We start from the raw sequence: 11261 nt of genomic DNA on the forward strand, positions 1-11261 counted from the left end.
TTTACACAATTGCCGACCACTTTTACCGACCAAAAAAATTTTGGTCGCAAAAAAATGACATTTGGCGACCAAATATTAATTAGTCGCGAATGATCATTATTTTTGGCGACCAAATATTATTGGTCGCAAAAGGTTATATTTTGGCGACCAAAAAATGAGTTGGTCGCAGAAAGTGGTATGTTTTTGCCGACCAACTATAAATTTGGTCGCGGAAGGTCACATATTTTTGGGCGACCAAAAATTTGGTCGCCAAAAAGTTATTTTCAACAACCAAAAAAAATTGGTCGCCAAATTAGTACATTTAGCGACTAATATTTTAGTCGCCATTGATTGAGATTTGACGACTAAAAAAATTTGTCGGCGAAGGTACTTTTTCTGCGACTAATATGATATTTGGTCGCCAAAAGTTTGGGAAGGAAATTTGAAACGTGGAGGTGGGAATTAGGGCTGGGCATAGGGTCATTCGACTCGCACAACCCGTCCTAGCCGACCCTACCCGTACGCGTATGGACGGTTTCGCAAATATAATAGGATAGGATGCGATTTGAAATATTTCTAATTTTCGGATTGTCGGCGGATTGCGGGATTGAACCGCACCCGACCAACCCGCCCGCATAACTCTTTTTTTTTTTTTTTTTTTTTCAGAAGATCTGGACCGTTCACTTCACTTCATCTGTACCCAAACAAAACAAAGAAAAGAAAAAAACCCTAAACTCAAAAACGCATTACGCAGCTCTCATCTCACACTCTCTCTCGTTTTTCAGTCTCTCACTCTCATCTCACTCTCATCTGATCAGTCTCTCATACTCACTCTCTCACTCTCATCTCATCACTCATCTCGGCCGATCAACCTCGCAAGAGATCGACTCTCACTCATCGCAAGATTGACCGATCGACCTCATACTCTCATCGCACCGATCGACCTCCCAGGTACGGATCTCTATGTCGCTGTCTCTGTCTCTCTTTCCTCTCCGATCTCTGATTTTTTTGTGTTATTCAGATCTGTGTCACTCTGTGTGACTAAGATTGTTTGTCAATGGTGATTTTTTGTTCATTTCTGTGTCAATGGTGATTTTTTTTTTTTTTAGATCTGTGACTCTTAGTTTATTTGTTCATTTCTGATTGTGTGTTATGTGTCAATGGTGAGGACTTTGATAGTGGAGTCGATGATATTCATACTCCAAGACAGTGTAACAATAAACTGGGAAGCAAGAGATAATGCGGAGGAGTGGAGTCCAGGCTCAGGATTTGAGGGTTGTTGAACCAGAGCTCTCGAACCCCTCTGCGATTCTCCGAAGAGAGAGGGCTATTGTTGTGAATTTGGAACATATTAAAGCGATTATAACTGCGAATGAAGTTCTGGTGCCAAACCCTAAAGACCCTTTTATGGTTTCATTTGTTCGCGATCTCGAATTCAAGCTCTCTGATTTTGGTGTAAGTACTTTTCTTCATTTCTATCATGAAGTTAATTTGATTTTGATGTGATTAGTGTGACCATTCTTTGGATGATTTATTTCAGTGGGTTGATCTGTCAATATGTTGGGTGAAATTAGTGTAATTTTGTTTTTGGAATTTTGTGTCAACAACACAACATGAAAAAAATTGAGCAAGCTGAGAAAAAACTTTTTACACTTTTTTCACATAATCAAAAATTAAGACATCCTGTTTTATTAATATAATTGTAAAAAATTCGAGCTTATAACCATGAGAATGTGGGTTTTAGTGCAATGAACTACGACTTTGTGTAAATAAGAAGAAAAGTTAGATCCATACCAATCCACCCAATCTGGAATCCTCGACTAATGTAGACCAGCACTGGGCAATGGCCATTTCCGTTTTCCTTATTATTGTATATATATATTTTGCAATATAATTGCAAAAAAGTGCTTTTTTTGGGTGATCCAATTACAATAGTTAATAAACGTCGTAAGTGGACAGATGATAGTTACAAGCCCAAATTGTTGGTTAATTAATTTTTTTCCTAAATATTGCTAAGCAGAGAATAATATACCCAGTTTATTGTTACTTTGATAGTGGACTTTTGATTGCAGTGTTGTAAGATATATACGATTCTATTCAATTTCTTATATAGTCATGTGAGCACATAAAGGTGAAAGATGTAGGTATAGATATAGATATAACTGGTTTCATTTGACTTTGAAGATGATTCATGCATTTACTAGTTTTTATTTTTCTATTTTTTATTTTATTTTAATTCTGATTTCCAAATTCCAAGTTGGGAAATTGTGATGGCAGGTTTTGGTGGTTAGACAAGACCTGAAGATGGGAGTATGAAAGATTGCGTCCCAATGTGCTCGTAAGATATATTTCACTCTTAACAATGTTTAAGGTTTTGCCTTTGATTGCACTTTGTATCACTTTACGATCTCTGTGCATTGTTCGTTTCACATTTATTTGACTAATTATTTATTTTTAAACCTGCAGATGCTGCTACTGGGATGTATTCAGAACTGATGCAAAGTTATGACAATGCTAAACACAGGATTACTTCATTTATTCAAGCCCTGAAATTTACTTTGATTCTAATAGTTTCTTTCCCCTCGCATTCTCTTTAATAATTAACATCCTTAATGGCAAAAACAATCTTTTGAGGAGGAACCAAACTTTGTTGCTTGCTGTAGCTGTTCAAAATAAAGATTGACAAAATGGGAAAGAAAAAAAAAAGGTTTAAAAATCTAAGTGGTATAATGAAATGGCATAATGAAATAATCTAAGTGGCACTGCACTGCACGAAACAATCTAAGTGGCATAATGAAATATGTTTCCTTTCATAATATCTCTAACTAATCAAGTTTGTTCAACACTTTGTTGCTGAATTTGTGAGTATTATTTATTTTTATTCACAGTTAAATGTTCAAGGAATTCAAGTCACTGAATAATTTCTTGGAATTATCTGCTTTTGGGAGATAATTAAGAGTAACTTTAACTTTAGTATGTTGGCTTAAAAAGACTCGAGAATTGATAAGAGTTACAGTGATTGTTTATTTAATGAGACTGCTTGTTCTGTAGATTGTCATTTCTAATTTGTCAGAACTGTAGGCTGAGTTTTGTGGGATCTTAGGAAGGCAGGAGTGCCTTTGGCTTACCTAATGGACCACATTTAGGTATGGGTTCAAGGGAAATACACGAAATAAGGGTTATGTTTTTACCATTTAGTTGATTGTTATACGATGAGCTAAGATCTTCACTGTGCTCCTATCTATGTCTAGTCTTTTTTCCTCATTCTCTACGGCTAATTTCATAACTAATGAAACTTATTTATAATTATAAGGTGCAGTGAATTTTGAAAATTTAACTACCATCAAGCTGTAGTTTGTTTTATGGTGGGTTAAATTGTTCTTATGGTCAGTAGATGTCGCCAATGATGAAATAATCCTCTCCATCAAGTATTAGTTTTGCATGCCGTATCACTATACTTTTCATATAATAGACATATTTTTATAAGTCAAATAGTGAAATTAATATTACTAACTTCAAAATTGAAGTTCTAACTTTAAAAACTGTTAGCTAAAATAATGTTGTGATTATTAATGTTTAGGTCATTCTGGTACAAGCAATAAATTATCTAAGGACAATAAAATTTGATACAGAATGACTATTAGAGTAAAGCTTAGTAATTATTAGTTTTGTTGAATGTTGACTATTTTGCATTTGGAATGATATGTGGCTTTTATGGCTTTGAGAATTCTTCTACAATTTACCTGTGTTCTTTCATTTTGCTTTTGTTCAAGTTTGAATTATTAGTTTATCTATTTCTTACCAAAAAGGTGCGCCTCACCTTGCGCCTACGCCTGAATCTGGCGCCTTGGTGTGCCTTGAGCATTTAAAATCACTGGACAGCCACTATGGATAATGACTGCATGAATGTAACTTTTTCTTCTCTAAAAGGTTAACTTAGTTTAAGTCAAAGTAAGACGATTTCCAAAAATCAGATGTTTCTTGGGTTTATTTCTGTGTGTTGTATATTTCAGTACTCCCTAGTCTAATTACATCGTGTGGTTTAAATCTATTTTCTATGAATTACTTGGTAATTACGATGTATGTTGTTTATTTTGTGTGGTACAATTTCATATATTTTTGGATCTTCAAAAGTAAGATCTGTATCTACCACTGAAGTTGCATTTCCTCAAAAGTGAACTGTTTGTGTTCTCTGTCTTTTCTTTAATAATTGAGAGTTGTCTGGTTTTCAACCTGAAAATTGATTGGTTCTTTTCAAAAAATTCATTATATCATACTATTTCATATGCCTATCCTGGTTAATGAATGGAAAAAAAAGTACTTTTGCATGCATTCCTTAGTTTTTGAGTTAACGATGATCGGATTAGATTTATGGTTGGGTTTTACATCTGATTTGAATTCATCATTGCTTGATTGTAATTAGTCGATTGGATTTATGTAGTCTTGAAATCATCTTTGGCTTTGTTAATTGCTGCTTATAAATAAATAGATTAATGCTTGTTTCTGTTTTAGCTACATTCGCTTTCATGTTACTTTGTGTGGACAAAACAAAATCATGGAAGCATAGAACATAGAGTCTGTAGATGTATTTGTGTATTTTTTGCCTAAAGCAGTATATCTTCTTTAACATCAATTGCTTTGTTGGTTCTCAATCTTTATTTCTTTCTTATTTGGAAGGATCTTCTATGTGTTAGAAACTGTGTGTTAAATTGATATTTTCTCCTCTTTTTTGGTGGATAAGATTCACTTTTTTTCACTGTCAGGGCATCTGATGTTGTGTGTTTTTTATTTTTTGGTTCAGTTTTAGTAATTTATTTGTTTTTCCCCGTTTTGTTGTCTTTTTCTTTTTTGTATTGGGATGTGATTTGTATGATATGGAAACAATTCTCTTGTAAAAGTATTTGTGCTTCATAGGTTATACTGGAGGAGCTTAATGCCATGTTTCTTCTTTGTTGTGTTAACTCTTACATAATAAGCTTCTAATTTTATTGTCTGATTATTGATTTATAGGAAAGTCATTCTTTTTAAGATTACAGGCTACCATGCAACCTCGGGATTGAGCTCAAAAGATGAGAATGTATTTGATTTGATTTGAAACATATGCACTATGTATTTTGCCGATACTAAACATAGTAACATGTTTTGTATCCTGTTCTTAATTTCTACCTTCCATGATTGAATTCACAGAAGCAATCCTGTTTTGAGGTTGAAGGCCTCGATGGAACCACCAGGGCTGACTGAGGGGCTCACAAATAGCAAACAAGAGAGCATAATAGGAACTCAAAATGGGTCTGATCTGTTCAATGAAATGAAACATCAGTTTCTGAGTTTCAAAAGGCAGAAATTCCTGTAAGCAAGCTTATAATTCTGACATCTTCTTGTTTAGCTTCACAGAAAATTGAGTTTCCCTGATGTGATGTTTTCTTTGAACAGGGAGAACTTGGAATGCTATGAAAATCTTGCCAAGAGTCAAGCACCGAAGGTATGATGGGTTTTTTAGGGTTAACTTTTTTGTAGTCCATGATATATTTTGGAGCCATCTGGGGATTACATTGGCAATTTGCCTCAATTTTGTGCTGAACTGGTTAAGATTTTCTTAACTGATGCTTGCAAGAACAGTTCATGGTCATTGCTTGTGCAGACTCTAGGGTTTGTCTCTCCTACATCCTAGGATTTCAACCCAGAGAAGCCTTTGTAGTCCGCAATGTGGCAAATCTGGTGCCCCCATTTGAGGTACCATATACATTGCATTTGTGTTTTCTTGGCTTTAGTTTAGTACTACTAGTTCTTCATTTATTGTAAGCATAAATGTGGGAAAACGGAAATATATGGTTGTGATAAGTGTATTTAGAAGCAAAATTCTGAATAGGCCTATGCTTTTTTATTTTCTGATGCAGAATGGACCAACAGAAACAAATGCTGCCCTTGAATTTGCCGTCAATTCTCTAGAAGTAAGTTACTTCTGTAGACAAATCTTCTGCCAAGTTGCTTTATTCTTTGTCAACCAAGGCAGAAAAAATGTGTGTAGTTACTATTGGTTGCTTATGGTCTGCACATTGACTGGGACTGCTGCTGACATGTTAGGAATTCAAAAATCTGAAAGAATTTGACATCATGTGTCATTCAAAAAAACAAAAAAAAAAAGAGATAAAGTAAGAATAAGTTTGGAGAAAGGGAATTGTCTGCAAAAGTATAGCAATTAGTAACCAATTATGAAGCTTATGTTCTCATTCTAGAGTTGCTTACAGTGGACTATGATATAGTTGCAATAATGAATAATCTGGAATTGCTGATTCATTATTAAAAAATATGTCTCTGTGTTTCATGACTAAGTCACTAATACCGTACACAAATATATTAGATGACTGGAATTGCTGTAATTGACCTCTTGATATCAATGTGTCAAACAAATTGGCCACTCTATTTGGCGACAAACTTTGATGGGAAAACATTTTGGTAAATATAAAGTTTTCTACAGGTTGAAAATATACTAGTCATTGGCCACAGCTGCTGTGGAGGTATTTGTGCCCTTATGAGCATGCAAGATGATGTAAATTCAAGGTTTGGCCAATTCCAATCTTTTCTATTTTTCATCTCTCTCTCACTCTTACACATGCACGCAAGTAAGCAAGCAAGCGCACATTATACAAGAAATCATTTGATTTTTTTTTTCCAATTTCAAGGAAGCTGTGAGCTGTCAGTATTGCAAAGGTAAATTCCTTTTTGGTTTATGCTCTCAGGGATATTTTTTTTTCCTTTGGTTTATGCTCTCGGATTTGGATTACCTTTATCATACTATGGATTTTTTGCATCTAGTATGTTGGGGCACCATACTCTTGTGATATCAGCTACGAACCATTTCTTGGGCTTGAGGTTTGTTCCTATTTTCTTTTCAATTTTTGCTTCTTTTGAACATCACAATGTATGTTAGTGAAATGATGACTCCAACACATCTCCGAATCTGATAAACATATTTTGGTTTGATTTGAAAGTCATGCTGAAAGTACTATATGGTTTTATTCTTGTTTTATTTTTAGAGATGGTTCTTTTTTTTTTAAAAAAAACAAAAAACAAACTGTTATTTCATTTATTGGTAGCCTAGTTTAAATGAGAAGTGAAAATACATTCCACATGATTCTCATGACTTTGCTTGTTCATTTACCTTCTGATTGAAAGATCTTGCCATCCTCATGGGTACTTCAGTTATAGTGGGCAGTCCTTCTTCTTGATTATTTATGAGCAAATGAAGATATGCTGACTATATTTACAATTGCGAGCTTATAGGGGGCAGTCCCTCTTCTTGATTATTTATGAGCAAATGAAGATATGCTGACTATATATACTTTAGCTATAATAGTCAGCTTGATCTTCATCCATAACAAATGATGGGTATGTATGCAGATTATCAGCCCGTAAGAAGCTGGATCATCTCATAAGAATGCGGCAAATGGATATATTGTGAGAATGACTTTGTTTTGGATATATTTGTTGAGATCGGAATGGGACAAATGGATCATTGTGAGAATGACTTTGAAGCAGATATGCTGAAAGATACCGCGGATTATTATTCTCGAAAGGCTTCAAACTGGATCTTGGAAGATTCCTGTCCAGATTATATGTTGAAAGTAAACATCTATTCATTTTCTTTTTTTCTTGTTAAGGTCAGATATATTTGTTTGATAATCCTATATAATTTCTAAAAAATCCTTTTGTAACTCTAGGTTGAGGAGTGTTTGAAACGAGAGAAGGATAGGGTTGCTCATTACCTACATTCTAGTAGCGAGCTGAAGTTGCTTGAGGTTTGTTCTTCCTCTTGTAAAGTCATACTAAATTTCTTTCTACCCAATAATAATTAGTCTTTTAATGGTTACTAGATACTAAATTTCTTTCTACCCAATAATAATTAGTCTTTTAATGGTTACTTCTTTTATTTATTTATTTATTTTCAGGCCAATTTTGAAGATATGCACTTTCGCTGTTATAATTATGGGTAATTTTGTCTTCCTATAGAAAGTTCAACATGAATTGTTGTCCGTTTATGCAACCCAATTGCTCGAGCAGGAGCACTCTGGATGTCATGCATTGCTTAGGGATGACAAGGTAGTCATTTGGACCATTTTTTTTTATCAGACTTGGACAATGTTATTATTCAAGCCTTCTTGCTGTTATTTCAGTTGCAATTAACTAAAGTTTATTAACATTTTTTTCTTGTTCTCTTGTAGATAGAGGATTTATCAAGGATGTATAGGCTCTTTTCCAAAATACCTGGAGGTTTAAATCCGGTTTCTAGTATATTTAAACAGGTTTTGGTCTTTAACTTGCAGTACATTGTTCTGTAAAGAATGTAGCATTGTGCCTCTGGTATTATTTGTTTCTTCCCCTTGTTTATTTTGAAGTTTGGCTGGGTTTTTCTTTATGCAGCATGTTACTGCTGAAGGTACAGCATTGGTTAAACAAGCGGAAGATGCAGCCAGCAATAAGAAGATGCAGCCAGCATTGGTTAAACAGGTTTTGGTCTTTAACTTGCAGTACATTGTTCTGTAAAGAATGTAGCATTGTGCCTCTGGTATTATTTGTTTCTTCCCCTTGTTTATTTTGAAGTTTGGCTGGGTTTTTCTTTATGCAGCATGTTACTGCTGAAGGTACAGCATTGGTTAAACAAGCGGAAGATGCAGCCAGCAATAAGAAGGTGATGTAATCTTGATTGTGTTATTTCAGATCCCATAGTCTTTGTTCAATTTGTCTTCTGAGGAGGTGCATTTCACAAGGCTCATGATTGATCTGCCATTACATTGGACTTGGTTAGCAAGTTATATACTTTTTTTTTTTTTTTTTGAAGGAAATTAAATTTGGATTTTAATTAAATGAATGGCAATGTACAAAATTTAGCACTACATTTGACTTTGGGGGTACAAATAATTGTTTGATGTGGTGGCATCATTAACCAAGGTGGCATCATTAACCAAGGTTGTTCACTTAGGGCTAGTTTGGCATGTACTAAATAAGTCAAAAAGTCAAAAAGTCACTATCTTATTTAAGTCACATCATCTTATTTAAATCACATCACCTCTCTAACACATCACATCAAACCCAATCCAAACCCAACCCAAACCCACCAATAAGTCAAAAAGTGCACTTTTTTAGGACATCCCAAACCAATCCTTAATTTGAATGATGCTTTAAAATTATAGGTTTATTATGGATTGAATGAATTATTAGGAATTGCAGGTGCATTGTTTTTCTGCTTTGGCGACCAATTTATTAGTCGCGACAAATAAATAATTTTTTTTCTTAAAAAATGACAATTGCCGACCAAGAGTTTTGGTCGAAAAAAATACATTTATTGCTGACCAAAACAGCTTTTGGTCGTGGAAACTCACTTTTGCCGACGAGAAGTTTTGGTCGCGAAAAGTAACAAATGGCGACCAAACCTTTTGGTCGCGGAATGTCACAATTGGCGACCAAACTTTTTGGTCGCAGAATGTCACGATTGGCGACCAAACTTTTTTGGTCGCGGAATGTCACAATTGGCGACCAAACTTTTTGGTCGTTGAATGTGATAATTGGCGACCAAACTTTTTGGTCGGGAAAATATCACTTTTTGCGACCAAAGTGTTTCAGCGACTAAATGAATTAGTCGCGGTAATGATATATTTCGCGACCAAAAATTTAGTCGGCAAATCCGACTTTTCCCGACCAACCAAAATTTTGGTCGCAAATTACTTTTGCCGACCCTCAATTGGCGACCAAAGTAGCGACCAAAAAAATTGGTCGCGGATAATTTTTGCCGACCAAAAATGGACTTTTAGCGACCAATTTTTTGGTCGGCAAAAGTGTTAATTCTTGTAGTGATTCCTTAAGTTTTTGTTAGACAAAGATCAAGAGAATAAAGGCATAAGTAATACCACTTTACTTATAATTATTTTTAGTACCATGGTAATGTTGAATGGGATTATTATATACTATGGTCTATGTGATTGTTTGATTAGAATGAGATAAAATTTGAAAGAGTATTTTTGACATTTATCTATTGATTAGAATTGGTATTTTGATTTTGTGAAATATTAGAGACAACGAATTGGGTTAGCTCACTTGGCCACCTATGTAGACATTTATCTCAGAGGTTGTTTGTTGTATTAGTTATTCCTGCTTATTATGAGATCATACATCATATTGATTGTTGGGTTTTTATAATTGTTGGATTATGATCCTTCCGATGTAATTTCTACCTACTTATAAGACTCTTGAGTTGGTTGTTAGACTCTTTCTTCTGTTGGAACAGTTGTTATTTAGGCAGAGGTTAGAGATTGTTCAACCATTAAGTCACTTCGTCCATTGTTTAAAATCTAATTTTTTCAAAGACCTAATAAGATAATACTTTATTTTGATGTTTAATCTAAGGTCTCACAGAATCTTGAACTGCTACTGGATGAGATTGTCGACGGTCTAGTTTGGACTATGGGTTGACCACGGGCATTATTTTCATTATTTAATTTTGTAGTTTTTTTTTTTTTAAGTATTGTATGGATCATTTAACAAAAACATATAAAAAAAAATTTGATTCGGTAATTTTAACTACTTACATGTCTTAAAAAAAATAAATAAATAAAAATTGACAAATATAATTTTTAAAAAAAAACAAATGTGATCAAATTTAGTAGCAATGATAATTGGAAAAATTTCAATTTTTTATTTTTTATTTTTTTATTTATAAATAGTCAAACAATATTCTATAAATAATTCATACATTTGGTAAGCAATCATCATTATTTTTAAATAATTCACCAATTCAATTGTTTGTTTTAACTTTCATTTTTAAATTATTAATATTATAATGCAGTGTTTGGTTCACTTAAATTGAATTGAATGAAATGGTCATTCTTTAGTCATAAAATTAAAATTGTCTAAAAATGGTAAATAATAGTTTCATTTATAATCTTTTTTCGTAATCAAACGTGAAAATGAATATTATGATAGAATGATCACTCTATTCAAACTTTATTTTAATAAATCAAATATAATTAAGACCAAAATAATTAACCAAATATAACTTAAGATCAAAATTATTTTAGGACCCTATTTCTTAGACAGAATTTGGAGGCATGAAGCGATGACCTTACTCGCCTCATCTTAGGGCCAACCCTGTGTATCTGTTTGGGGAACATGTCATTGAGATTGGATTAAAAATTTATCCAAAAAAATAAAAATAAATAACAATAATAATATCATGTTTGATTAAGAAACAATAGCCCCCATATGGAAGATTATTCCGACGAGAGGTG

General features: G+C 33.7%; 1 protein-coding gene across 18 annotated transcripts; it reads left to right on the forward strand.

Moving 5' to 3' along the window:
* Positions 1-8941, forward strand: LOC114281226 (cullin-1). 18 transcript variants are annotated; one of them, XM_082878240.1, is made up of 17 exons: positions 1-930; positions 1159-1434; positions 2257-2317; positions 2446-3125; positions 4990-5056; positions 5167-5328; positions 5413-5461; positions 5599-5712; positions 5877-5930; positions 6458-6540; positions 7381-7437; positions 7519-7604; positions 7701-7778; positions 7929-8079; positions 8202-8282; positions 8401-8487; positions 8606-8941. In XM_082878240.1, the coding sequence occupies exons 5-13, from the start codon at positions 5049-5051 to the stop codon at positions 7703-7705; spliced, it is 618 nt and encodes a 205-aa protein (XP_082734366.1). In that variant the 5' UTR covers positions 1-930; positions 1159-1434; positions 2257-2317; positions 2446-3125; positions 4990-5048; the 3' UTR covers positions 7706-7778; positions 7929-8079; positions 8202-8282; positions 8401-8487; positions 8606-8941. The 18 variants fall into 18 exon arrangements, with proteins under 18 accessions (XP_082734366.1, XP_082734367.1, XP_082734362.1 ...); XM_082878241.1 differs by having other exon boundaries at positions 2446-2481; XM_082878236.1 differs by lacking the exon at positions 4990-5056 and having other exon boundaries at positions 1148-1434; positions 2446-2481.
* Positions 8942-11261: the final 2320 nt, after the last annotated feature.

Source organism: Camellia sinensis, chromosome 7 (genome assembly GCF_055761805.1).
Source record: "Camellia sinensis isolate YWXY chromosome 7, ASM5576180v1, whole genome shotgun sequence".
NCBI lineage: Eukaryota > Viridiplantae > Streptophyta > Magnoliopsida > Ericales > Theaceae > Camellia > Camellia sinensis.